The 22,831-nt window shown below is 58.5% G+C and overlaps 11 protein-coding genes across 13 annotated transcripts; 6 read left to right on the forward strand and 5 right to left on the reverse strand.

The window, feature by feature from the left end:
• The first annotated feature begins 69 nt into the window (after window positions 1-69).
• SDRG_02999 (hypothetical protein) lies at window positions 70-951 on the forward strand. The gene is made up of 3 exons (XM_008608613.1): window positions 70-309; window positions 364-625; window positions 676-951. The coding sequence occupies exons 1-3, from the start codon at window positions 133-135 to the stop codon at window positions 822-824; spliced, it is 588 nt and encodes a 195-aa protein (XP_008606835.1). The 5' UTR covers window positions 70-132; the 3' UTR covers window positions 825-951.
• Window positions 607-2,243, reverse strand: SDRG_03000 (the record flags this gene model as incomplete). 2 transcript variants are annotated; one of them, XM_008608614.1, is made up of 4 exons in its annotated part: window positions 1,646-2,243; window positions 1,495-1,607; window positions 1,216-1,436; window positions 607-1,164 (listed from the first exon to the last, which is right to left on the reverse strand). In XM_008608614.1, exons 1-4 carry the CDS (start codon window positions 2,236-2,238, stop codon window positions 874-876), a joined length of 1,218 nt encoding a protein of 405 aa, XP_008606836.1. In that variant the 5' UTR covers window positions 2,239-2,243. The 2 variants fall into 2 exon arrangements, with proteins under 2 accessions (XP_008606836.1, XP_008606837.1); XM_008608615.1 differs by having other exon boundaries at window positions 874-1,164; window positions 1,495-1,598; window positions 1,646-2,238.
• A 286-nt stretch (window positions 2,244-2,529) lies between these two features.
• Window positions 2,530-5,057, forward strand: SDRG_03001 (hypothetical protein). The gene is made up of 2 exons (XM_008608616.1): window positions 2,530-3,350; window positions 3,397-5,057. The coding sequence occupies exons 1-2, from the start codon at window positions 2,541-2,543 to the stop codon at window positions 5,020-5,022; spliced, it is 2,436 nt and encodes an 811-aa protein (XP_008606838.1). The 5' UTR covers window positions 2,530-2,540; the 3' UTR covers window positions 5,023-5,057.
• SDRG_03002 (hypothetical protein) lies at window positions 5,037-6,171 on the reverse strand (the record flags this gene model as incomplete). Its single annotated transcript, XM_008608617.1, has 8 exons — window positions 5,037-5,144; window positions 5,212-5,370; window positions 5,417-5,572; window positions 5,613-5,699; window positions 5,752-5,819; window positions 5,866-5,922; window positions 5,965-6,040; window positions 6,097-6,171. The coding sequence occupies 8 exons, from the start codon at window positions 6,169-6,171 to the stop codon at window positions 5,037-5,039; spliced, it is 786 nt and encodes a 261-aa protein (XP_008606839.1).
• A 320-nt stretch (window positions 6,172-6,491) lies between these two features.
• SDRG_03003 lies at window positions 6,492-9,775 on the reverse strand. 2 transcript variants are annotated; one of them, XM_008608619.1, is made up of 13 exons: window positions 9,703-9,775; window positions 9,562-9,657; window positions 9,416-9,514; window positions 9,257-9,355; window positions 9,110-9,208; window positions 8,957-9,061; window positions 8,743-8,901; window positions 8,628-8,693; window positions 8,497-8,583; window positions 8,369-8,455; window positions 8,219-8,317; window positions 7,085-8,170; window positions 6,492-7,034 (listed from the first exon to the last, which is right to left on the reverse strand). In XM_008608619.1, the coding sequence occupies exons 1-13, from the start codon at window positions 9,721-9,723 to the stop codon at window positions 6,666-6,668; spliced, it is 2,472 nt and encodes an 823-aa protein (XP_008606841.1). In that variant the 5' UTR covers window positions 9,724-9,775; the 3' UTR covers window positions 6,492-6,665. The 2 variants fall into 2 exon arrangements, with proteins under 2 accessions (XP_008606841.1, XP_008606840.1); XM_008608618.1 differs by having other exon boundaries at window positions 9,562-9,775.
• Window positions 9,776-10,328: 553 nt separating this feature from the next.
• On the forward strand, window positions 10,329-11,384 carry SDRG_03004 (transcription initiation factor TFIID TATA-box-binding protein). The gene is made up of 7 exons (XM_008608620.1): window positions 10,329-10,469; window positions 10,514-10,601; window positions 10,645-10,713; window positions 10,770-10,841; window positions 10,887-11,006; window positions 11,061-11,162; window positions 11,209-11,384. The coding sequence occupies exons 1-7, from the start codon at window positions 10,378-10,380 to the stop codon at window positions 11,341-11,343; spliced, it is 678 nt and encodes a 225-aa protein (XP_008606842.1). The 5' UTR covers window positions 10,329-10,377; the 3' UTR covers window positions 11,344-11,384.
• Window positions 11,385-11,597: 213 nt separating this feature from the next.
• Window positions 11,598-14,451, forward strand: SDRG_03005 (hypothetical protein). Its single transcript, XM_008608621.1, has 12 exons — window positions 11,598-11,727; window positions 11,777-11,997; window positions 12,074-12,089; window positions 12,124-12,263; window positions 12,312-12,423; window positions 12,465-12,547; window positions 12,590-12,923; window positions 12,978-13,088; window positions 13,130-13,284; window positions 13,330-13,451; window positions 13,499-13,688; window positions 13,739-14,451. The coding sequence occupies exons 1-12, from the start codon at window positions 11,605-11,607 to the stop codon at window positions 14,334-14,336; spliced, it is 2,205 nt and encodes a 734-aa protein (XP_008606843.1). The 5' UTR covers window positions 11,598-11,604; the 3' UTR covers window positions 14,337-14,451.
• A 283-nt stretch (window positions 14,452-14,734) lies between these two features.
• On the reverse strand, window positions 14,735-16,821 carry SDRG_03006 (hypothetical protein). The gene is made up of 3 exons (XM_008608622.1): window positions 15,414-16,821; window positions 15,255-15,348; window positions 14,735-15,205 (listed from the first exon to the last, which is right to left on the reverse strand). Exons 1-3 carry the CDS (start codon window positions 16,773-16,775, stop codon window positions 14,862-14,864), a joined length of 1,800 nt encoding a protein of 599 aa, XP_008606844.1. The 5' UTR covers window positions 16,776-16,821; the 3' UTR covers window positions 14,735-14,861.
• Window positions 16,822-17,339: 518 nt separating this feature from the next.
• On the forward strand, window positions 17,340-17,833 carry SDRG_03007 (hypothetical protein). The gene is made up of 4 exons (XM_008608623.1): window positions 17,340-17,429; window positions 17,478-17,581; window positions 17,631-17,658; window positions 17,706-17,833. Exons 1-4 carry the CDS (start codon window positions 17,385-17,387, stop codon window positions 17,775-17,777), a joined length of 249 nt encoding a protein of 82 aa, XP_008606845.1. The 5' UTR covers window positions 17,340-17,384; the 3' UTR covers window positions 17,778-17,833.
• A 619-nt stretch (window positions 17,834-18,452) lies between these two features.
• Window positions 18,453-21,304, forward strand: SDRG_03008 (hypothetical protein). The gene is made up of 12 exons (XM_008608624.1): window positions 18,453-18,617; window positions 18,669-18,763; window positions 18,807-18,894; window positions 18,949-18,992; window positions 19,046-19,514; window positions 19,567-19,704; window positions 19,751-20,119; window positions 20,210-20,314; window positions 20,362-20,427; window positions 20,476-20,538; window positions 20,583-20,684; window positions 20,726-21,304. The coding sequence occupies exons 1-12, from the start codon at window positions 18,483-18,485 to the stop codon at window positions 21,188-21,190; spliced, it is 2,139 nt and encodes a 712-aa protein (XP_008606846.1). The 5' UTR covers window positions 18,453-18,482; the 3' UTR covers window positions 21,191-21,304.
• Window positions 21,305-21,326: 22 nt separating this feature from the next.
• On the reverse strand, window positions 21,327-22,558 carry SDRG_03009 (hypothetical protein). Its single transcript, XM_008608625.1, has 5 exons — window positions 22,372-22,558; window positions 22,273-22,328; window positions 22,149-22,224; window positions 21,711-22,098; window positions 21,327-21,652 (listed from the first exon to the last, which is right to left on the reverse strand). The coding sequence occupies exons 1-5, from the start codon at window positions 22,516-22,518 to the stop codon at window positions 21,471-21,473; spliced, it is 849 nt and encodes a 282-aa protein (XP_008606847.1). The 5' UTR covers window positions 22,519-22,558; the 3' UTR covers window positions 21,327-21,470.
• Between the last annotated feature and the right edge of the window lie 273 nt (window positions 22,559-22,831).

A 22,831-nucleotide genomic window follows, 5' to 3' on the forward strand; every position in this document is an offset into this window, starting at 1 on the left:
TATAGCCGGCGACTGCGTCGCATCCTGCATTGCAAAGGCTCACGTCGATCTTCCGGCAGTGGTTTTTATCCGGATGCTACCACCTGGTTTGGATCTGCAGGTTGCATTTCCGCAAAGATATCATCGGCCATCATGCAACGCGGCTTCTTCGAGGAGCTGCGCAAGCTGCGGTCGCTGGACCTGAGCAACCACTGCGTGACAGTCCAGGCTGTCAAGAGCCAAGTGCGGGCGCTGCAGCACCAGACGCTACTCTGTCGGCCGCGGCGCGCCGACGCCATCGATGTCGGGCTCTTTTTGCGCCAGTTTGTGGTAACACCCGAATGCGTCTTATTGGCCACCAAGAGCAACGTTGGATGCGTGTAGCCGCTCCTTCTCCGCCTCCTCGTCACGCGAAGGCAAGTGCAAACCGCGGTGCTGACGTGGGTCGTGAGCCTCAACCACATCTTTGGCAAGCAGCCGTTGCGCGACGTCTCGACAGCCATCGTTGCGGGCCTCCTCGCACAGCCGCATCCGATCCGCCGGTTGTTTTGCATGAAGACGCTCATCCACTCGACGCGCTTTGACTGCAGCGTCTTTGCGATCGCGGTCGAGGCAACGGTGACATCGCCCGAAACAAGCGCCGATCGTACGTGTCTCGACTTGCCCTTTGCGGAGATCACAGAACGCGGTTGTTAGTACGCGCCGAGTGCCATAGCTACGTCGCACAGATCCTCAAGCACTGGCCGCTCGAGGACAAAGCGCTTGCGCTCGAGATGGACGACCAAGATCGCCACGAGCTCGACACGGTACTGCTAACGCGCCTCCTTCGTGCACTGTCATGCTAGCCAGTTTGCGTACATCGCAGTCACCGAGAACAACATGAGCCGTTTTAACTTATCGAGATCGCGGTTTTTGCAGCGTCGTAATGACGTCCAAGATCGTCGCCACGAACGCGTCCGAGTTGAAGAGGAGACCGCTCACATGGCCGGCTGTGACGTGGCGAAACGTGGCGCGCGGCCAGCGCTGCATGAGAAGCTGCCATTGGTCGTCGTTGCGGCCAATGTACTGGTCTTCAGTGGCTTGTGAGAACACGACGGCATCTTCCCGGCGCGGTGCCGGAAAGTTCTCAATGTTGGTCAGCGCCAAGAAGGCGCTTAATCGTTGCTTGACGTGCGCGACTTCGTCCTACATGCATCGGATGCACACGTGCTGCTACGAGACGGCCAAGCGATGTACCGAGTAGGCAGTGGCGTAGTCGGACACGTGGCCCGAGAGCAAATGGTCGATCATCGCAAGCTCTTTTTGCTGTGAAAGCGACTGCCAATTGCAGGAGAGCGCAAGGAGACCACGCGTGAAGGCCGGGATCGCTGACGGCGGTGCGACCCACGATGCAGCGCCCACGTCGCCAGGGTACAAGGCGGCGGTCATGGCCGCGTGCAGCCCGCCCATACTGCCGCCTACCATAGACATATAGAGATACATGTATTGACTTGGTAGAGACGAGGTATGTCGTACCGGCAACGACGAGCTGCTCAAACTGAAAATGCGACTGAAAGTGGTGCAAGAGCGACTTGGCTTCTTCGATCGTCGTCAAGCCCAGAATCGGAAGGTCACTCACACTAGTTCGTCTACAATATCAACAAGAGCGAGAGAAATGGCGTCCTACTGCCGCAGTTTCGAGCCTTTCTGGTTGGGTGGGCGGCGCCGGCCGTAAAAGGCGCCTTCCAGCACCAGTGTGGCGACGCCGGCGCGGGCGAGCGGCTCCGCGACGCTGAGCCGGCGATGCGTGCACCCGTGCTCGCCCGTGCCTGGCAAGAGTACGACAAGCGGTCGCTTGCTCCCGTCTATGTGCAGTGGGCTTGTGCTTGCCGTTGCAGCCATCTCAGGTGGCAAAATCAGTTCAAAGTACGCCGTGTGGCACACCGGCGGCAGCAAGACGGCGTGGTCCCGCAGCGTGGTGCGAAACGAACCTTGCACAATCAATGGCGCCTGGCGGCGTAGGCGTCGCAGAGGCGTGAGCTGCAGGTCGACGATCGGTGCGACGGCAAACTTTTCGTCGGTCGCAAGCCGCTGCGAGAGCAGCGACGGCACGTGCAGGTCGCCCCAGCCGTCGCTGAAGAAGCCTTGCGGGAAGAGCAGCGGGTGGTGCGTGAGCTTGGCGGTCACGTGGTCCAGGACGCGGTGGTGCGTCGTTGTGACCTTGTCGAGCACCCGCGCCGGGCGGCGCAGTGTGCTCAGGAGCTGCCACGGGTGCCACATTGCCGCGTTTTGAAAATGGCGGCGACATCGTCAAGCATACTATTTAAAATGTTTAAAATAGTGTACGCCGGAACGACGCAGGGCTGTGGACGAGAGAATCCTAGGTACGTCCAGAAGGCGCCACATAAGGATCGACGTGATGCGCGCTTCGTGCGTATATGTCGCGAAGTTTAGTTTGCTAGGCGCTTGCATGGAGGATGCACGCGGGAGCTTCCCGCGCACGGTGAAGATCTTAAAATAGTGTGTATTTTTGTAACACTATTATTACCACCGTCATCAAGTCCTTTTTGTTGGCAATCATCATGGCCAAGCAGCGGCGCCGGAAGCGAGGCCGGGCACCCGGGCCGAGCTTGATGCCGACAGAGAGCCCCGTCGATAACTGCGGACCCTGTACCGCTAGAAGCCCATCGGTCGAGGGTTCGACGACGATCGGCGACAACTTTCTGAAGCGCTGTGCCCAAGGCGACCCGTGTCTCTTGCCGCTTGGCGCCGCCGCCGCCTCGCTCGAGGCGCTGCGCGACCGCGATGGCAACAACGGTCTCCTGCTTGCGGCCTTCCACGGGCACCTTTCTCTTCTCCAAGGTCTGCACGCCAGCGGCTTCAACTTGCACGTGATCAACGACGGCGGCGACAATGCGCTGCACCTTGCAGCGTTCCAAGGCCACCACGACGTCGTCGCCTGGCTGGAGCAGCATGGCGTCGAGATCTCGGTCGACGACGCTGTCGTGGAAGGCGACCTCGACGGCTGGGGCCGCGCTGCGACCTCCTCCATGTACTTGGACCTTGTCCGGGCGGGTGACGTCGCGAGCCTCGACGCGCTCGTCACCAATGTCGGCGCCCACAGCTTTCCGTGGACCGCTCGCGACGATTGTCACATGAGCGCTGTCGGTATTGCAACCGAAGCCAACCAGATCGCCATGCTCTCGTACTTGGTCACCACCGGCGGGCTCAACCTCGACGACGCTGTCAACAACCGCCGCGACACGTGCCTCCACATTGCAGCGATGCATGGTCATCTTCATCTCCTTCGCTTCGCCATACCACAGGCAAACATGGAAGCAGTGAACGCCCAGCGATGGACGCCCATGGACACGGCGTGCTTTTTCGGCCAGGTACAGTGTCCTGTTTGAACCAGTTCGACGCTTCTACGTCCTGTAGGCCTCAATCGTCGACTACTTCTTGGCGCACGCCGGCGTCGTTTTGTCGGTAGCGCACCTCGCCCTCGCGCTCGAAGGCGGCGCCGCGTCGCTGCTTATGCTGAACGATCTTCTGCAGAAGGCACCGCATCTGGTGCAGGCGCGGCATGGCCAATCGCAGGAGACGCTGCTGCACATTGCAGTGTCGCTGCGCCAGCGCGAGGCCTGTCAACTGTTGCTGCAAAAAGGCGCGGACGTCGGCGCTCTCGATGGCAGTGGCTGGACGCCGTGGCACGTGGTCCTCCATACGCAGTGGGCGGCGGGCGTCGACCTCTTGCTATCGCCGAGCCGATCGACCATAGCGTCTTGGCTTCCATTTGCAATGCAGCACGCGTCGACGCCGATGCTGCTCGAGATGTACGACCGCCTTGGATCACCTCAAGCGCTCTACCAAGCGGCCGTCGACAGTCTGCGCAACGAAGTGGTCTTGGCCATCGACGCTCGCCATGAAGCAAAGGCCAATGCGATGCTGTCGCAGCTCGTCGAGTGCGCGGTGACGCCTTCGACGCGCTCGACCGCGTCACTACCAAGTGCAGTATCGACGCCGCTCGTCAGCCAATCGACGGACCAATGGGCGACCGAGACGACTGCAGACGACGATGACAGTACCATGACACTAGCACCAGACGCCTCGCCGCTGCAGGTGCACGAGATGCTGGCCATTGGTCTGGCGCGAGGTCACCACGACGAGTGGGGCGATGTCCTCGTTCAGATGCTCTCGCCGCGCGAAGCGGCGGCCGTCCGACGCTTCCACCAGCAACTGCTGCGCCTCCGCGGCCGCTCGACATCGCTTCTCCGGTATCTCGGGTGTGTCGACGGCGCAACGAACGACGCCGACACGGCCCTGCTCTTCGAGGCGCCCGAGAGATCCACGCAACCAGCGATGGACGGTCGGTCGTTTCTTGGGGTTGTCGACGCGGTCGGCTTCTTGCACGGGCATGGCCAAGCCCACGGCGCCATCACACCTGATTGCATCATTCTCGAGGCTGAGGCTTCCTCCAAGCTGTACGTTGCGCCGGTTAGTGCGCTTCCGGCGGCTGTGTGCCCGCCGCCCGAGCTCCACGAGCACGCCGACATTGATGTCTTTGCGGCTGACATCTTTAGCCTTGGCCAGGCACTCGCTGCGCTGGCACCGACACCGCTGAGCACCGAGTGTGTCGACCTCTTCGATGCCATGACCGCGCTCGACCCAAGCGCTCGCCCCCGAATCAACGAGGTCCGGGCCCACCCATGGTTTTGGTCGATCGACGCCAAGCTCGCTTATATGGAACGGGTCGCAAACCAAGTGCCGTTGAGTGCGTTTCCGCCAGGTGTCTACCGATGGCAGGCGCGGGTGCCACCGGCGGCGGCCAGTACCCTTGGGAGCCACCGAGTGTACAGCGAATCGCTGCCCGACCTTGTCCGCTGGGTGCGCAACATGAAGCAACACAGCCGTGAGCACGCACCCGCTGTCTGGACCGCGCTCAGTCAAGGCCGCGTGTATGAATTGGCGACGCACCACGGCCAGATGCACTGCCTCGGCAACTTTGTCACCCGGGCCTTTCCAGATCTGGTGTGTCGACTCTGCCGCACGCTGGGCGAGATCTAGTAAAACTCGTGACCTTATTTACGCTGTGCCTTGTGTTTTTGAGCGTATGCTTGGACCTCGTCCGTGCACCACCACGTCCAGAACTCGCCAAACGAGATTTTCTGGTTGGCCGACGTGTCGAGCTAGTTGGACGGTGATCAGCAGTCATAGATGGACACTATTGTCCTAGGGACACTTATAGTGTCGTACCTGGGCAAATGCTTCCTTGACTTCGTCCGGCGACAGCGCGGGGAACGTTCCGAGCTCGACCGAAAGCGCCGCAAACTCGGCCGTGTCGATTTCGCCCGAGTGGTCCCGATCAAACGTGGCAAAGGCCTTGAGCAGCGCGTCGCGTTCGTGGTTCTCCGTCTACACGTCGTCGCGGGTTCGATTCCCGTTGTCGACAAAGGGGTACCGTGCGCTCGACGAGCTGCTGCGCATAAGCGTTGACATCGCGCTCGTGGCGTAGCTTTTCGAGTTTCTTGAGGAGCTCGCTGGCCGCGGACGCATCTCCCAGAGCTTCGAAACACTGGCACGACGTTGTCCACGCCTCCTCGGCGCGGGTAAAGTCCTACACCACGTGCACACACAGCCAACATCGGCCAAGGTACCGCGGCGTGGAAATAGATGGCGCCCCGCTCGTGTAGCGCGTTGCCATGCCCTCGTTTGCATTCGTCTGGCCGCACCACCCGAATGTCCTAGTCCATGCCGCTCAGACTCCTTTTTTAGAGAATATACACAAAATGCTACGTCGTAGACGCCGTCGGCGGTCGTGAGAAGCACGTCAACTTCGGCCATGGCAGCCACCCGCTTGGCAGCTAGGAGACAAGTCGGATGACACTTGGGATTCACACGGATGCTTACGGTCGGCGGCAAAGGCAGAGAGAAGTCGCTTCACGGATGCCAGGGCCACGATGCAGCCTACCTATTATGACTCAATGGCGCCATCATTGCAGAGCGTACTGGCTTCGTGCAGCCGGGCATCGTCAATCGCTACATCGCGGTAGTGGGGGCTGATCCGTGCGAGCTTTTGAAGCTGCTACAACCACGTGTTCGATGCAGCGAAGCCAGCAGACGGTTAAAAATGGCGCGCACCTGGCTCTTCTCAATCGCAGTGTGCAGCGACCGACTCGCCTCTTCGAGCTGCTGGCGCTCCAAGGTGCTGCTCATGACGTCCCTTCAAGCTCGCTCGATATCGGCACCGTTACAAACACATAGAAAAGCCGCATCTAACGCGATGGTGAGTGCAAAGTTGTTGAGCGTGTAGAGACTAGATACTAAAATGACTTGTGTAGCCTTATAGTTCTCTCTTTTATTCCAACGAGCAACACCCTCGCAAGCGTGAAGTCGCCAGCGCGTCGATACTCTAGCGAGGTTCCGTGACGCCAACCAATCAGCATCTACCAGTACACTACGGGATGGCTTGGACGCTGGGTATCAACAGTGTCAACTTGGAAGCCCGAGCTGTGAGACCGACAATAACTACATACGTCGACCATTTTTAGTGTTTCGTGGATTTTTCACGGAGGGTTAGGTTGGGGTTAGGGTACAATAGCCATTATTCCCTAACGTTTTTGGACGATCCAGAGCACGCCGCATTGGTTTACTACGGCGCTTCTATCGCAAACACGTGGTTACGTTTCATGTAGCGCGCCATCTTTTATTTATTGCAGCGTTCCCAGACGTTCGGCCCGCGCCTGGTTTGCCCACACGTGTGCTTGGGCCGTCGAGATCCGCGGCGGGATCCCAACAAAGGCCCAAATGATGTCGACAACGGGCTCGGGCAACGGTAGTTGTGGCAACGCTTCGTACGGCGGCGGCACAAACTCGGTCGACAAGAGCCTCTTGCGCGCCTCTTTTTGCACGAGGTACACGCGAAGGAGCCGTAGGGCACCGCTGGACGCAGACTTTTCGAGCTCAAACGGCGAGAGACAGTAGTCGACACAGGTCGGGATCGTCACGAGTCGCCCGACGTGCAGCGTCACAAAACCTGTTTCTTGGTACCCAAACCAGTGGCGCTCGTGCCACGGGACCTAAATGTGGCAAATCAACGCTCGTTCGAGCCTGCGAGCAGGTTTCATACCTCTGTGGTCGGGTTCGACGGGTCGGGCACCCACGCCCGCTGCGTAAACGATTGCCGAAATCGAAGCTTTGGAAGCGCTTTGACGTGGTCGGCGGCGTAGACCACAAGGCCGGTCGCGACGATACCGTCGCTAGTGCACCCCGAGCCGTTGGCTTGCCATGAGAGACCATGATGCGTCGGCGATGTCGACGACACGACGAGCGCTTGCGCTTGCACGACCACCTGCAGCGTCGACGCCGTCTCGAGTTGGGCACTTTGCAGCGTGAAAAAGTCACGTGGCAGCGTCGGTGGCAAAACCGGTGTCGGCGCCGACACTGGAATGCGAATCTGCGGAATGTGGTCCGTGTCGTTGGCTGTCATCGAGAGCTGCCAGAGCGGCCGCAGCTCTTGAATCAGCTGGTGGAGCGCTGCAAGAAGGCGCGTGTGCCGACTCGGAATGTTGTTGAAGTACGCGCGGTGCGTGACACGGCCAGCGTCGACATCGATCGTGGTCGGGAGCCACTGGAAGCGTGACGACGTTCCATTCGCAATGTACTTTGGGACGCAAAGGCGGCCACAATGCGGCTCGCGATCAAAGCGCGTCAGTCCGTGCACAATGCAGTGCAAGTTCGGGTCGATGATCTCACGGATACCATTTCCCGCGCTTCTTGGCTCGAGCGGCTCCAAAAACCGAGCCAGCGTTGGTGCGAGGGACGTCGTGGTGTGGTACACGCCAAATGCCGTATTGGGCACGTGCCCAGCAACGAGGCAGGCAGCGCGGCGCAGCTCAACTTCGAAGCGAAGGAGGCGCTGGCCGTCGATCGAGACGCGTCGTTGGGCGGCTCGAATGTCGGCGGTAGCCAGACGCCGAGGCCACGACGGCGCGTCCAAGAGGAAGCAGAGCGCGTGCATGTAAGCAAGCTCTGACGCAGCGTAGGCAACCGTCTTGGGCGACCCCAGCACCGTGTTGGCCGTCGGTTGCCAGAAGAAGACCGACGTCGGTACAAGATGCGTCGCATGGAGGATCGACTCGGCGAGGTACGCGATGATATCCTGTCGATGACGCGCAGGACTCGCCAGTGCCAGCGCCAAGAGCGACTGCCCGTTCTAGTACAAACATCGGATAAGATTTGGAAGCTGCCGTTCGTGGGCTACGTGGCGGTAGCGGGCAGCGTCTTTTGTGATGGGAGCCAAGATGCGAACACTCTCGAGCGCGCCCGAGACAATAGCACAGTGCAGAGCGCTTCGTCCTCGCTAGTAGTACACGCCAATATGAAACTTTGCACTGACCCGGCGCACGATCACCGTGTCGAGGAGGTTGGGGTTGCAGCCCGCAGCCACGAGCGACGTCACCATGCGAGCATCGTCGACCGCTATGTGGAGATAGTCCCACTACGAACGATGCCAAGTCGGTCCTATCGGATAGCTATCACCTTGCTAACGTCCGTGAGCGGCGCGAGCACTGCGACAGCATCCGGCATGTCGTGGCGGATCGCCGTCATGAGCGGGTCCCCCGACGCCTGCATCCGAGCTTGAGCTGCGCCAATGACATCACATTACGTACGAGATGACGACATAGCGTCGCGCGATCGCCATGGCCTGCTTTGCTTGTGAATGCATCGCGCTCCTCCTAGCCCAGACAATTATGTCCATGGATACGAAACTAAGAGAAAACGTACGGCCCAGTCGATGGTGGCTGCAATGTACATGGCGCCGTCGAGCCGTCGATACGACAAGAACTCGCAGAGAACCGCGAGGCTCGATGTGAGACCGGCGTCGATATAGAGTTGGGCGATCGGACCGCCATGGGGGCTAAAGGACACAGTCGTCGCGAGACCCTAGTCCCCATCACGTAGACTTAATTACCCAGGAAGACACATTGTACAACATTACCGCCGCAACGGTGTCGGGATTCGGGTGCTGCGCCAGGAGCAAGCGGAGGAGGTCGAAATTCGGTGTCTCACTGAGTGCAATAGCACAGAGGGGCGTGCACTTGGCCTACATACTGTCCTGTTGGCAACAAATCATCGACAGCAGTGTCCAAACCCAGCTGATGATGTCGACGCGCACGCCGACAGCGAGCAGTGCTGATGCAATTTCCATGTGCCCATGGTGGGCTGCCAACCACAGCGGCGACCGCCGGCTCTACGTAGCAATGCAAAAATGAAAGAGGCGGGTAGAAGTAGTACGTACGCCATCCAGCGCCCGCGGGTTCACGTCGTGGCGAAGCAGTGCATCGACGCAGTAGAGATGGCCGTGCGTGACGGCGAGTCCCAAAGGCGTATGCCCACTCTAATAAGAATTGTCGAAGCATAAGAGACCAACATCGCCACTGGCAATACGGCTACGAACCTTATTCCGTCGGCTCGTGTCGGCGATGCGTGGCACGAGGAAGTCGACGACTTGGACGTGGCCGGCGGCAGCAGCCAGGTGGAGCGCGCCGCTCCCGTCCTATGCAACACGGGTAGAGGCGACGTATCGGAGGATGCTTGTCGTACGTCGTCCATGGCTGCATCGACATCGACGTCGTCCAGTAGCATAGCTACGGTGGCTAAGGAGCCGTCGGCGGCGCCAGCAAGAAAGGCGTTGGCTGTCTGCTCGAGGTTGGAGGAAAACCCAAGGGCTGGCATCGCTGTTACCGCGTCGTCGTCGTTGTGCATTGGTTGTTGCTGCTGAATTGTTGTCGGCACTCGCACTTCGACTGCATCGGCACGTTCTTCGACTCAACGTCGCGCCTCCCACTCTCCAGTGGGTAAAAACATATGCCTATTTCAAGCTTTTCTTGGAGCCATCTTAGTGTCTTGAGTGTGAGCTCTACGATGAGACGGTGCCAAGGGCCTCAAGGCGAGAGGCCCGTCGCTACGAAAAGGCCACGTACGCGCTCCAAAGCTCTAACGATAGCGCTGATCTCGACGGTAAAACCTGCACAGGCTGGTACACTGTACCGGTACGCACCACGGCACGACCGGAATGGCATCTACACTGCCGCTACCACAACACTGCGAAGTCGTCTAGTCTGGCGTGAATCTGGTACAGCGGCCGTGACCAGATACTGGCATCGCGCCGCGTCGATGCGCGCTGGATTCGGCGCTCGCCGGACGCAACGCATCTCGACACCAAGATCGCCTGGCGCCAACGCCATCTCGCGTCGGATTGGCTACCGCGTAGCCAATGAGACCGTTGGGTTTCAATGGAAGAGAAAAAAACAGTGGGTCCTCGTATACAAACAGCAAGGTAAGCATGTGTATTTTATTGGTTCTAAACTCGGCCTTTGGGAGTTGCCAGGCCACCCAGACAAGCCAAGAGGACGAGGGATGGCAGCGAAGGAGTTCAGCCTCGTCGCGCCGGAGCGAGCGCTCGACGTCGAGGAAGAGTGGAGCCAGGAGCGGTTGCCGCTGCATGTCAAGTCCGCCATGCGACGCCGAAGCGAAGGCTCATGCTGCGTGCTAGGAACGTCGTCGGGACCATTGACGTCCAAGTCCCGCTCGACCTTACGACGATTGCGCTCAATGCGCGCAACACCGAGTACAATCCGCGGGTATGTCCTGGCCAACGCAATGGCGCTCAGCGCCTGCATGTAGAGGTTCGCCGCAGTCATCATGCGGTTACGAGACCCAAAGACAACCGCGCTCATCTTTGCGTCCGGCAAAGTACTCATGCATGCCTGTCGACCTCGTCCGTTCGACGCTGAGCATGTATGTTGTAGATTGTCATCACGGGCGCCAACACAGAGAAGAACTGCCGCATTGCCGCGCGCAAGTACTGCAAAGTGCTACAGGTCCATCTCCATCTGCCAGGCATGGGACGTCGACCTTTGCATTAGAAACTCAACTTTCCAGCGAAATTTGAAATGTTCAAGATCTGCAACATGATGGGCACGAGCGACGTGCGCTTCCCGATCCGCCTCGAGGGCTTGCTCAGCGACCACTCGCGCTTCTGCACCGTACGACCCTTTGAGCTCCGACGGCGCGTCTCATAAGTAGCTCGCGCGATCTAGTACGAACCCGAGCTCTTCCCCGGCCTCATCTTCAAGCTCGTCGAGCCCAAGCTGACGTTTTTAATATTCGTGTCGGGCAAGCTCGTCATCTGCGGCGCCAAGGTACGGACGACGCATGGAAGGACGCAGTCCCAAGGCGAGCATGTAGGAGACGAACGACATGCGATTAGCACTGGAGAAGATGCATCCACTGCTACTCGAGTACCGGAAAATGGCGCCGGCGCCGTCGCTAGAGAGCCTCGATTTCGAGGAAGACGCCGATATCGACCAGCACAAAATATAATGACGTGTGCAGTCCGTGTCCAATATTGTCCAATATTGTCCAATATTGTCTTGTGACGTCCATACTCTAGAACTGCAGACAGAGCCAAGTCCAAGCCGAATGAAAAAGGAAATTTGTGCTAGCAACGGTTTCGTAATTCGTGCCACATAAAATAAACAATTAATGTCGACTTGTTCTTTGTATGCAAGTAGTCGCAAATGAATTTAATGACGTCAACGTAACGCCTGCTCGACGGGCGAGAACTCGATCGTTATCACGACCATGGCACGACCGCGCCTCGAGAGCAACACGACCGCCAAGCCCGACGACGACCGCGCCCGCCATACGAGCCTGCCGCTGCTCGGCCTCCAATCCTTCCTCAAGCCCATGGAAGACGCCAAGCGAGCACGCATGGACGCATCCGTCGTCGGCTCATCGTCCTCGTCTCTCGTAGAGCTTGACGCCCGCCAAGGTGTCTCCGATCGCAGCACATGACGAGGCGCCGCTCGACTCGTGCAGCGGCCTCAAGGACCAGTTCCTGCGCCTCAAGCAGATCTTCCAGAAGACGACACCCGAGACGAGTACCGAGGCCAAGACCGCCGATGCGGCCAAAGGCCTGCGCCGCCTGAGCTTGGACAACAGCGTGTGGATCGACCCACGCACGCTCCTGGATCCGTACTGCAATCGAGAGATCGACATGAAGCCGTCCGAGCTCATGCGCGAACTCGAGAAGCTCAACAGCGCGGCCCAGGCACGTCTTCCTCTTCGTACCTCTTCACCATATACATTCTGGCAACGTAGAAGCTGTTCGTACACGACCCGTGGTCCAACGGCGCCGAGCGCTGGGTCCTCGACGACGCCTGCTTGCGCGGGTACATGACGTGCTGGACCATCGAGACGGGCGGTGAGCTCGTAGTGCTCATCGCCCGCACTATCAAAGCGTACGTGATGCTTTCTTCGGACTCTCGTGCCAGGGCGACTATGTGTAGGTTGAACGCCAACATCAACCCCGACATTGCACTCCAGTGGATCGGGCGACAGCTCTGGGGCCTCACCATCACACTACCGCTCGCTCGGAATCGAGAGCTCACGATGCAGCATGTATAGCGCCTGATTCCGTCAAAAGTCTAAGGGTGGCGTAGATCACCGTCGCAGCGAGTATCGACGTGGCGCTGGCCAAGATGGTCAAGGTCGTATCGCCCGAGCCCAACAATGCCAACCTCCCGTACGATCGCGTCCGAGATCTGCAGCGTGTGACGATGCGTAGGCCACCCACGTCACCCCGAAAAGCGCCGCATGAAGCGCCGGAAACGGCGTTGGCCGAGGTGTCGTTGGGACCGAGCCACATGCGAAGTCTCTCGAATGACACAACGACACCGACGCGGGCGGTGGGGCACAGCCGAAGTTTGTCGAGCGATGCGACGAGCCAGCACCTCCGAAGCCTCTCGGGGGACCTTCGAGCAGAAGTCCACGACATTGGTCGGCTCCTCGCGCCGCCGCGGTCCCCGACATCGTCATCGAGCTCGTCGACAACGAAAACGTGGCATGCGCTCACGACGCCCGGCCCCGCGCTGTTGGACGACGACCCATTTGCCCGCTGCGTACCTTGCGCACCATGTATATGTGTACCAAGAAGACTGATCCTGGCAATGTAGGCACCAGAGAAAACCGGGTGGCTCAAGAAACGCAGCACTGGCTTGAACTCGTGGCAGCTGCGCTGGTTTGAACTCAAGGGCAATCGACTCTACTACTTCAAGCACGAAAAAGTACCTCCTTTCCGAGCCAAAATGGGCTAACATGGCTGTAGGATGGACTCCCCAAAGGCGCCATCGTACTCGACAAGGTCTACTGTATTCGCGGTGCGGCCGGGGACCCGTCGCCAAGCCTCACGATCTCTCCGTCGGGCGCCAACTCGATTTGCATGTTCAAATTCAGCGACCGACTCGTGCACCACGTCTTCAGGTGCGTGCGTCGACGCGAGCGCATCACGATTTAGTGTGGGATTAGTCGCCGATCCTGTACGCTGCGTGTGCCCGACGACGACGAGATCGAGCTCAACGCGTGGATCAACGCCATCTGCCGTGCGTCGTTCCAGTGCTACCTCAATGTCCCTACGGCCGACGCCAACGGTATGTCTTTGATGCCATTTGTATCACTGTTTCAATGTATCGACTAGTCGACGAGAACGAGTTGTACAAGTACAGTAGTTTCCAGTATTTGCGCGAGACGGACCCACTCTTATGGGAAATCAACCCCCTCGACCAAAGCGCGATCAAGAAAAAAGCGTCCGTCGCCCGCACCAAGACTGAGTACACGTACATCATGTCCAAGTACGCGCACGTCCTTCGCCACATTCTCTTGCCGCGGTGCGCACGTTTGGCCCTTGATACTTTGATATAGAAATACAGTGATGTAGAGCACGCCCCATCAGCATTGAGCAAACGCTGCGCGACATCATTCCGGAGCTGTTTCTCATCAACAACATTTTGTACGGGGGTGAAACCGAGAGCATTGACGACATCTTTCACGTCCTTGAAGGCTACGTCAAGCGCTTTGCGTCGACCCACGACGCGTGCGTCACTGCGGTGAGCGCGGTCCTTCAAGCCTGTGCGCGCACGATTGCCGGTGGCGACTCGTTCCTGGTGATCCGGACGCTCCTTGGCCATGGCGCTGGCGATACGCTCATTCGCCCGGCCGACTCGCACGGCGCGCCCATCGTGATTGACATTTCGAGTGCGACGCCGTCTCTCTTTACGATCACGCTCTCGAGCGTCTTTGTGTTTCATTTGCTCGACGACGTCGAGAAGATGACGGAAGACGACTCGATCGAACCGCTCTTGCGCGTGCAAACGCTCCACGTCCAAGAGATGGACCTCCTTCTCGGCAAGTCGACGCGGCACCTCAAGATACGGCAGCTCGCGGCCGACGACGAGCGAATAGGAGGCGACCTCGCGAGTGGCAGCAGTCGCAGCACCACGTACGACTATGGCGCGCTCCTCGACGGTCTCGCGTAGGTAAAATACCCTCAAGTTAGAAGACGATCCTAGTCGCTGTCGTTCAAAATGGTGGACTACATTGGTCAACACGAATGGCTAAGAGGGTGACGGGCATGTCAGACGCCAGCTCTATGCTTCGTCCCAAGACAAGAAAGCGACGGGTGAGGGTGTGCAGTAGCGGTCGAGTGACCATGTGCTACCGAGAACGATCGCGTGGAGCCCATTGTGATGGCCGGATGCACACGCCAGAGGCTCGACGCTCGATGTTGAGGCAAGGGATAGAAGTCAATTCAATGATTCCCTTGAACGATTGTTTTATTTTAGTCAACGTGGTTCGCCCAACGTCTTCGTCCGTAGAGTCCGTGCACATGCTGATGCTGTTGCAAAGTACTTTATGTCGTTTGTTGGGCCAGAGTGCTATTCTACTCGACGATTCTTGTTGTTGAATTGAGTCCTTTTAGTTAGTCCATTAATTTCTTGCATTTTACTAGACTCTCATTTCTCACGAGCAATCATGAGATAGTTACTCGTATTTTGTCAATCTCACGCCACCCACGGTGAGTCTTTGGCGCCTTTTGTGACCGACACCATCGCACCAGGTGCCCCCGTTCGGTGCACGACGAGTGTGCCGACGGCATATCGAAAGTTCCGAGGTGTCTTGGAGAGCGACCGCTTCCTGCCGCCATCATGGTGCTTGGCTGTCTTGCGCACATAGAGCGGGGCATCCATTTGGGATACGAGGCTCACGCGTGTGACTTCGACAAGCTTGTTGGTGCGGGTGTAGCCCAAGACGTAGCAGTCGCCACCGCGCTGGTCCATCGTGCCATGGCGTCGATACTCGGGGTAGGCTTCAAACAGCCGATACATGGAGCCGCCGTGCATCACATCTGTACGCAACATCTCATTTTCACAGCCGACTGTGTCGTTATAAGGTACCTTGGATGTTGGAGCCGAGGCGATAGAACCAGAGGAGACTCTTGTGTTTGAAATCGTTGTAGGCAAACGCACCCTCGTTCATGTCTGCGCCATCCTACGCGCACAAAAGTGACGCAAAACCGTCGCAATTTCGACAACGACGCAAATATCGAGACGTACGTGGGCGTGGAAGCGGTACCAGCGCGTCGCGTCGCGGCCATTCGACACTTGTCGCACATTGCGCACCGCGCGCTTGGCCGCGCGCGCCGCGATGCCAGGCACACCGAGCAGCACGGGCAGCGTACACAGCGAAAGCGAAAACCCAAGAAAGGCTGCAATCGCCTCGACGAACTCGTCGCCGGGCGGCGCCGGCGTAATCATCATAGAAAAGAGCGCAATGTACACAGAGAGCATTGGGTACCACGCGAGCTGGAGGTGCGTGAAGAAGCCGCTGTAGGCGTACGCAGCGATCGCCAATAAGGTCGGGTTGGCAGGTTTGAGCCAATGGCTTTTCCGGGCCCGTCGCAAGAGCGGGTTCAAGAGCACGAGCGTGCTGTACGAGAGCCAGACGCTGCGACTAAAGTACATGGATCCGAGAGCAAAGTAGTAGGCACTTTCAAACTGCTCGACGCGCATGGCGGCTTGGCCCGATAATTCGGGACTCATCCAAAAATCGAGCACAAACAAAAAGCAAATTTTCGGGTGCGAGAGCACGATGCAGGTTGCATCGCCCACGAGAATTTCGTAGCGCACGACGTTCTTGCGCTCGCTCATGACGTACGACATGAGCGCCTTGCGGAGGTGGACGACGTGCGTATAGTACTCGGCGTAGCACACATAGCCAATGTAGACGCTCAGAAAGAGGCGGCAAAAGAGCTTGAGGAGACGCCAGCTCGTCGTGTAGTCGCTCGACGCGTACAGCGAGTAGATAGTAAAGCTATCGACTTGGTCACTCTTCTTGGGTGGTGGAAGAAGGTCGTTGCCGGGTACGGTCCAGAGCACCGACAAGGCGTGAGGTGTCGACAGCATCGTGTGCTTCCACACCTTGGCATACGCCGTGGAGGCGGTTGCGTTAAAGCCACAGAGCACATGAGAGATGTCGGTCACATGCGCCAACGGGAAATACAAAGCGCCCGCTACGCTGGTGATAATTGCGTGCGCGCAGTCCGCCTGGACGGAGCGGTTGAGCGGAAAGGCATGTCGCGCCACGTCGGTGCCCGTCGCAGCGTCGTAGACGTATGTAGCCCCGAGCGGTAGAGTGGATACCGAGAAGCGAGTGCGAAAGTACTCCATGTGCTCGGTTTGGTTGATGGTCTCGGCGGCTTCGACCGTGAGGAGCCGGTGGGTCGCCCCCCGAAACGGAGTGGCCTCGCTCAGGTACGGCTTGAACGGCATGAGGAGCAGGTTGAGGCCAAAGAGCGCCGAGACAACGAGCGACTTGCGGTTCATGCGGACGCGGGAGGGATCGACGATCGGTAAAATGTCATCGAGCGAAGGCCCGGCGTACGCGGGTATATCGTCGAGCGAGGGGTCGACACGCATTGGTCGCGACAATCTAGGCAATGGCGCGTAGATGAGCAGTGTCTCGGGATGCTAATGTATTTATACCTCAGATACGAGGAAAGGACGGTAAGCTATTTTGGCTTCGAATGCACGTGACTGGGCGTTATCGGAGGCTGAGCGTTGCTGCAAGGGTGCCCATGTACGTCATTTCTTGTCTTCATCTCGTCATCCACTCAAGCAGCTGGACGCCACCGAGAGACGGCTTAGCGCCAAGCGGAAGCGGCCAAGCTAAATGTCCTCGGCATCGCAGTGTCCAAGAGTTCGGAAATGCGTTGGAAGACTGTAGTAGCTCCGCGATCCAACCGTTGCATTCTTAAAGACTAGCTGTAGTAACCAGGAATTATCTTTGTGGCATATTGTAGGATAGTATAGTAGGCAGCAGCGGCAGCCAACGCTCAGCGCATGGGTTGAGTCGATGTGAGCTGTTGTTAACTTGGAAGTTGAGCTGGAGTTGCGTGCAATTGGTTTTGCCGCGAGTAAAAAACGTGCCATTGGCACGACGTTAAAACCGCGAATCGACGTTAAAGCATACGATTGGTGCAACGAGGCAGGTCCAACCCCACGAGCGATTGCACTTGACTGAAGACCATGCAACGCAGCCAAGCCGTGAGCTTCTACCGCGCCATCTACCGCGTACGTCGCCGCCCTCTGTAGTCGCCACTGAAGGTTGCGTGTATGTAGACAGCCGGGCTCATGCCATCCAAGGACCGGACGCGCTTTGTGCGCCGGCGGCTGCGCGCCGAGTATGAAAAGTACCGCCACGAGGCCAACCCCGAGCGCATCGAGTACGCGCCTCCTATGTGAGAATCTTATTGCTATATAAATACGACGTAGCTTTTTGCTCCAGGTCGCCGACACGCAGGTAGCATCTCCTTGTGCACCCTTCTTTTGCTCATCGACAACGAGCAGCTCGACACGCTTCGTGTGCAAGTCGACCACTACAACCAAGTCTTTTCCGACCCGAGCTACCACCAAGTCTAGCGCATATACACTGAAATGGAGCACCACGAGCCACAAATCGATATGTGCATGAGCTGCAGTCGCTGGAGGGCCTTGGGCTACCTACTCTTCGTCATGTGCTCTTGGCTGCCAAAACGGTGGCAGACTCGTTTGCAACGCAAAAACCACCGCCTAGTTGCTGGCAGAGACAAGCCGCAAGGGTCGTCGCTTCCCAGAACAGAGCATACCGATAGTCCTTTGGTGCTGCTGGTCTGTGTTTGAGTCTGGGAACTTTGTTTGTTAGTTTGCGTGCGTTTAGCTGCCCACCGAAACGACGAGCAAGCGTCCAGAGCAATTGTCGAGAGCTGATCGGCGAGCCACAACGGCCGATCAGACGATGCACGCAAACTTCTTCTGCCAGAGTTTCGCAGATCTGCATGCGGAGCGTAGTCGGACGCTCATGCAGTTATTAGCGCGCCCGTTGCGCGGTTAGTTGCTAGTACTAGCACGCAGAACGTCCTAATAGTAGTATAGGACCGCTGGCACTGGGCGCCAAGTGAGTGTCGGTAGCAGCGTTAGCCACGGGCAGGATCGTACGCAGCGTGGCATTTTACCCAATCATAGGCAGCGGTGCACAACCCGACGTCCATTTTGGCCAATGAGACGCGATGTCAACAACCGAGCGATGCATTTTTATTCTGGCATCCAATATAATTTCTGCCATTTTGCCTCAACGCCGCAAGCAAGATGACCGGCGTCCGCCTCCAGCTGCTCAAGGTCGTCGACGGTGCGCTTAGCCGCCTCGAGCTCAACGAAGAGGCCATCGAGTACCTCCGTGACAAGTACGACCCGCTCACGGTCTTTGCCTTCCTCGGCCCACAGGTACGACAAAGCCAGGCGTCGGCACAATGACGACAAGAACGACGCGCGTAGGGCAGCGGCAAGTCGGCCTTTGTGCAAGAGCTCATCCGTGCCGGGCAGCCCGAGGGCCACGCTGCCGAATCCATGGAACCAACGCCCGAGGACACGTGCGTACGATCCCATTGCATCCCATCTTAACGGTATACGTAGCGGCGTGTGGATGTACATTGAAGAGACTGCGTACGAGCACGCCAAGCACGTGGCCTACTTGGACGTCTACGGCTACGGCGTCAACAAGGTACGATGCCACCTCTTGCCATGCTCTTGGGCTTAGGATGCGTCATATTCGTAGCACATTGATGCGCAGCTCTTTGGCCTCACGGCGCTCCTCAGCAGGTTTGTCGGTTTGCAACTAGATGCACAATGCTTGACGCCCCACTCTTGTCTAGCACCGTGTTTCACGTATCGCTGGGCGCTATCAACGAAAGCGTCTTTGGGCAGCTCGGGTTTCTCGAAGGCGCGGTTGAGGTCCTCGGCGAGAGCGTTGGTGGGCACCTCCCGCCATTGCAGTGGGTCGTGCGCGATCTACCGACGAAAGAGCTCAAGGCCATTGTCGGCACGGCCGTCGATCCGTCGGTGGACATGGACCAGCTCTACTTGAGTGCTGTCTTGGACGCCAAGTCGAGCCCGTTCCGGAACTTGCTGCCGTGGCAGATTATCACAAACTACTTTCCCAAGCGGTCGTGCACGGTGCTACCCGCCTCGACCAGTCCAGCGTACGAGAAGAAGGCGGCCCGCCTCGGCAAAACGCTCGTCGAGAAAAGCCACGTTGCGAGTCTCCACGGCGTCCCGCTCACGGGCTCGATCCTCGCCAGCGTCGTCGAGCTGCTCGTGGACCAGCACAAGGGCATTCTTGACGTACATTTGCTCTCGTTGATGGCCTTCTTTGACCACAGACGATGGCGCGTAGGTGCTCAATGGGGCGTGGGCTACCATTCTGCAAGCGGCGGTCCTCGACGTCCTCGAAGTGGCCATCGGCACGTACACGACGTATGTGGACGCCCAGCTGCCCATGTCCAACGCGGACGCAGCGTCGGCATCGATCTCGGTACGACGCAGACACTATGTCCATCGTCAACGACGACGAACATTAGCTGCCATGCGACGCCAGTGTCCTGCATGCATTGCATGGTGAAGCGTGCATACGCGCGGCGCCGCTCCTCGCCCGCGCCGCCAGCATGGGTGACGAGAGCGCAGCGCTCGCCGCAACCATGTTCAAGACGCTCGCGAGCGATCACATTGCCAAGTGGCACGCGCGCAACGACGCGCTCTCCAAGTCGCTCTGCCGCAACTTGCTGAGTGCGCTGCATACGGACGTCGAGGCGTCGATCGCCGCCAAGCTCTCTCGCGACGAGAACGACCCGCTGCTGTTTTCCGACTTTAAAGGCCTCTTTCGCTTCTACAACATTCAGGTCCAGCACATGCTTGCGCAGTATGCGACCGACGCCAAGGGTCCGCAAAAGGTATATTTTATGTTGTCATTTGCTCGTTTTTCAACTTTACTTTTCACAAATTGTCGATCGGAGGGCACTAAGCGTATATTTGACGTATAGATGGCGCAGCTGGCTGCGTTTTACGCGACGTTGCTGCCAAAATTCATCTTGTACCTCACGGACCTCGGCGAACACCGTATCGAGTCGGAAACGATCGCGTCGACGGTAGAACGCTCCTCGACGATGGAATAGCATCATCCATGTCGCCATAGCTCATGCTGGACCGAAGCAAGGGCGCGCTGCAGCAAGCTATGGATGCCAAAGACACGGCCATGGAGGTACTATCGTCTTGCATCCTGTACGAGACACTGGATGGATGTTGCTAGTCGATCAAGGCCACGCAGGCCCACGTGCAAGCCGGCCTCGTCGTCAACGCTCGCTTGGAAAAGGTACACTCGTCGTCTCCTCGTGTATCTCATGTAACCTTGTGTAGCGTCTCCGGGACGTTCTCGACGATGCATTGGAAGGCGTCTCGCTGCTCTACGACGCAGCCAAGCTCCAAGGCGAGTCGCTCGAGCGCGAAGCATTTGTCAACGTACACTTGGTATTACGAGACGATGGTTGACCCCTCGGTAGGTCGAGCGCACGGCCGAGCGCGTGCTCGAAGTGACGCAAAAGACGCAGTCGGCCGACGACGAGCTCCTCGAAGGCTACCTCATCAAGCAGGGCGGCGGTGGCGTCTTTGGCCGGAAGAACTGGAAGCAGCGCTACTTTGTGCTGCACCGGTCGCTGCTCTCGTACGCCAAGACCAAGGACGACTACGAGCGCGGCAAGATCCTCAAAGAGCTCTCGATCGTCGGCTGCGACGTGCGCGAGTCCATGGACGCGGGCGAAGGCTTTGAGATTTGGCCGCCGCTCGGGGGCCAAGGCACGGTCTACGACTACAAGCAAGGCATGTTTGCCTCCGAGTCGACCAACGCGCGGCGCAAGGTCGACGCCGACTCGGACCGCAAGTTTTTCCTGCGCGCGTCGTCGGTCGAGGTCAAAGAGCTCTGGGTCGGCCGCCTCCGCCAAGCTGCCCAGCAGCCGCTACTGCACTAAGATCTAAGACGCCTCCGATTGTACATACATGTCACATACAAACTAGTCGGTCGATATCATGCTGCTGGGGGAGCTCTACCATTCCGAGCTCACCAACCTCGACCTCGATCTCGTACACCTGCGGCTTGTCTCGCCCAAAGGTGACAGGCAAGGGCGCATGCGATGATGTACCATGGGTGTTGGCGAGAAGGATGGCGAGTCTCTTCCAAGGTCGGCGACATTTGGCCAACGCCATCGAGTCGACGGAAGTCTCTAACGATCAAGTGGATTGAAACAGGAGCTACTTGGCGGCCTTGGCCTCCTGCTTCTTCTTGAGCATCGCGAGGTACCCGCCGATCGCGTTCTGCACCTTGTCGGTTTGACAAAAGTCGATAAAGTTGGAGCGGTCTTCGTCGAGGCGGGTGCGCAGGCGGTTGGCCGTCTCGTCGCGCATCATGGCCTTGGTGAGCTTGCGCGCGCTCGCTACACGTCGCATTGGCTGCATGAGATCGTCGATGTATGGCGAGAATGGAGGATGTACACGGAATCGAGAGCCACTCGGCGAGGAGCTTCTCGGCCGTCTCGTGGACCTGCTCGACGGGCACGGCTTCGTCGACCAAGTTGATCTCCTTGGCACGGAGCGCGTTCACTTGGAGGCCGAGGCCAAGCATCTTCTCGGTCTCGCGGTGGCCGATCGTGTTGAGCATCACGTCCCGCATCCAGAACGGCGCGACGATGCCGAGCTTGGTCTCGTTCAAGCCGATGAGCGGCCCGCCGAGTGCCATGACGCGAGAGTCGCAGCACATGGCAAGCATGCAGCCGCCCGCGGGGCTCTGGCCCTCGATGGCCGCGACCGTCGCGAGCGGCGTCGTGTACAAGCGGAGGCACGTGTTCTGGAACGCACGCCAGAATTGGCCAAGGCGCTTGGTCTACATGCATCGTCGTCGTTCGATGCGGCGTGGAAGGCTGCGTAGCCTACCTGCGGCTGGTACATCTCCATAATGTCGAGGCCGCCGGAAAAGATCTTGGGGTTGGTCGACGACAGAATCATGCCCCTAGTCCATGGCCATCAGGAGCCATTCCATCGTGCACGCCATGCGTACTTGATAGCCTTGTCCTTCTCAAGCGCTTGAATTGCCTCGTCGATGGCGAGAAGCAGCTACGCCAGTATGAGCCAAGCTGCGCGACGATCGCCAGTGTACCTCCATGCTCAACGAGTTGACGGGCGCGCGGTTGAGGCGCAGGATGGCGAAGCCATCCTTTTTCTCGACTGTGACGAGGCTGGGCGCAGACGACGAAGACATGGCGCGGGCGCCGCGGAGGCGAAGGCGAAGGGCAGAGCGGAGCATCGTGACCAACGAGGGGCTAGTTGGACTCTGTTGACAAAACAACAAGATCCGTCGAAATCCCAGGTTCAAGTGCCGGATACCACGACGTCATCCGGTATTCGTACCCATTATCCGTAAATCCTATGCAAGACCGTGCTCCACTCGTAGCGTCATCAGGTCGTGACGTGTGCAAGCAGACTCGAGCTCTTCCCGCAGCTTTGCTGCCAGCGCTACTGGTTGCCACGATCGCTTTGGACAACGACTGGGCTGCCAGGAGGGGACGCATTTCCCACATACATCACCTATTTGCCACATATACCACATGTTTATCTTG

This window comes from Saprolegnia diclina (genome assembly GCF_000281045.1).
Source record: "Saprolegnia diclina VS20 unplaced genomic scaffold supercont1.7, whole genome shotgun sequence".
Classification (NCBI taxonomy): Eukaryota; Oomycota; class Saprolegniomycetes; order Saprolegniales; family Saprolegniaceae; genus Saprolegnia; species Saprolegnia diclina.

Coding starts and splice junctions, on each gene's coding strand:
- SDRG_03005 (XM_008608621.1), top strand. CDS start 11,605: ATGGCACGACCGCGCCTCGAGAGCAACACGACCGCCAAGCCCGACGAC. Junction 12,548..12,589: donor CCCAACAATGCCAACCTCCC/GTACGATCGCGT, acceptor GACGATGCGTAG/GCCACCCACGTCACCCCGAA. Junction 13,689..13,738: donor CGCCACATTCTCTTGCCGCG/GTGCGCACGTTT, acceptor ACAGTGATGTAG/AGCACGCCCCATCAGCATTG.
- SDRG_03008 (XM_008608624.1), top strand. CDS start 18,483: ATGACCGGCGTCCGCCTCCAGCTGCTCAAGGTCGTCGACGGTGCGCTT. Junction 19,515..19,566: donor AGCACAAGGGCATTCTTGAC/GTACATTTGCTC, acceptor GATGGCGCGTAG/GTGCTCAATGGGGCGTGGGC. Junction 19,705..19,750: donor CAGCGTCGGCATCGATCTCG/GTACGACGCAGA, acceptor GACGAACATTAG/CTGCCATGCGACGCCAGTGT.
- SDRG_03001 (XM_008608616.1), top strand. CDS start 2,541: ATGGCCAAGCAGCGGCGCCGGAAGCGAGGCCGGGCACCCGGGCCGAGC. Junction 3,351..3,396: donor CGGCGTGCTTTTTCGGCCAG/GTACAGTGTCCT, acceptor TACGTCCTGTAG/GCCTCAATCGTCGACTACTT.
- SDRG_03009 (XM_008608625.1), bottom strand. CDS start 22,518: ATGCTCCGCTCTGCCCTTCGCCTTCGCCTCCGCGGCGCCCGCGCCATG. Junction 22,099..22,148: donor TGGAGATGTACCAGCCGCAG/GTAGGCTACGCA, acceptor CGATGCATGTAG/ACCAAGCGCCTTGGCCAATT. Junction 21,653..21,710: donor CGAGTGGCTCTCGATTCCGT/GTACATCCTCCA, acceptor TGCGACGTGTAG/CGAGCGCGCGCAAGCTCACC.
- SDRG_03007 (XM_008608623.1), top strand. CDS start 17,385: ATGCAACGCAGCCAAGCCGTGAGCTTCTACCGCGCCATCTACCGC. Junction 17,582..17,630: donor GCCAACCCCGAGCGCATCGA/GTACGCGCCTCC, acceptor AATACGACGTAG/CTTTTTGCTCCAGGTCGCCG. Junction 17,659..17,705: donor TCCAGGTCGCCGACACGCAG/GTAGCATCTCCT, acceptor GACAACGAGCAG/CTCGACACGCTTCGTGTGCA.
- SDRG_02999 (XM_008608613.1), top strand. CDS start 133: ATGCAACGCGGCTTCTTCGAGGAGCTGCGCAAGCTGCGGTCGCTGGAC. Junction 310..363: donor TCTTTTTGCGCCAGTTTGTG/GTAACACCCGAA, acceptor GGATGCGTGTAG/CCGCTCCTTCTCCGCCTCCT. Junction 626..675: donor GCCCGAAACAAGCGCCGATC/GTACGTGTCTCG, acceptor CGCGGTTGTTAG/TACGCGCCGAGTGCCATAGC.
- SDRG_03004 (XM_008608620.1), top strand. CDS start 10,378: ATGGCAGCGAAGGAGTTCAGCCTCGTCGCGCCGGAGCGAGCGCTCGAC. Junction 10,602..10,644: donor ACACCGAGTACAATCCGCGG/GTATGTCCTGGC, acceptor GCCTGCATGTAG/AGGTTCGCCGCAGTCATCAT. Junction 11,163..11,208: donor TCGTCATCTGCGGCGCCAAG/GTACGGACGACG, acceptor GCGAGCATGTAG/GAGACGAACGACATGCGATT.
- SDRG_03003 (XM_008608618.1), bottom strand. CDS start 9,723: ATGCACAACGACGACGACGCGGTAACAGCGATGCCAGCCCTTGGGTTT. Junction 8,902..8,956: donor ATCCCGACACCGTTGCGGCG/GTAATGTTGTAC, acceptor GATGGGGACTAG/GGTCTCGCGACGACTGTGTC. Junction 8,694..8,742: donor CAGCCACCATCGACTGGGCC/GTACGTTTTCTC, acceptor TGTCTGGGCTAG/GAGGAGCGCGATGCATTCAC.
- SDRG_03006 (XM_008608622.1), bottom strand. CDS start 16,775: ATGCGTGTCGACCCCTCGCTCGACGATATACCCGCGTACGCCGGGCCT. Junction 15,349..15,413: donor GGTACCGCTTCCACGCCCAC/GTACGTCTCGAT, acceptor TTGTGCGCGTAG/GATGGCGCAGACATGAACGA. Junction 15,206..15,254: donor CCTCGGCTCCAACATCCAAG/GTACCTTATAAC, acceptor TGTTGCGTACAG/ATGTGATGCACGGCGGCTCC.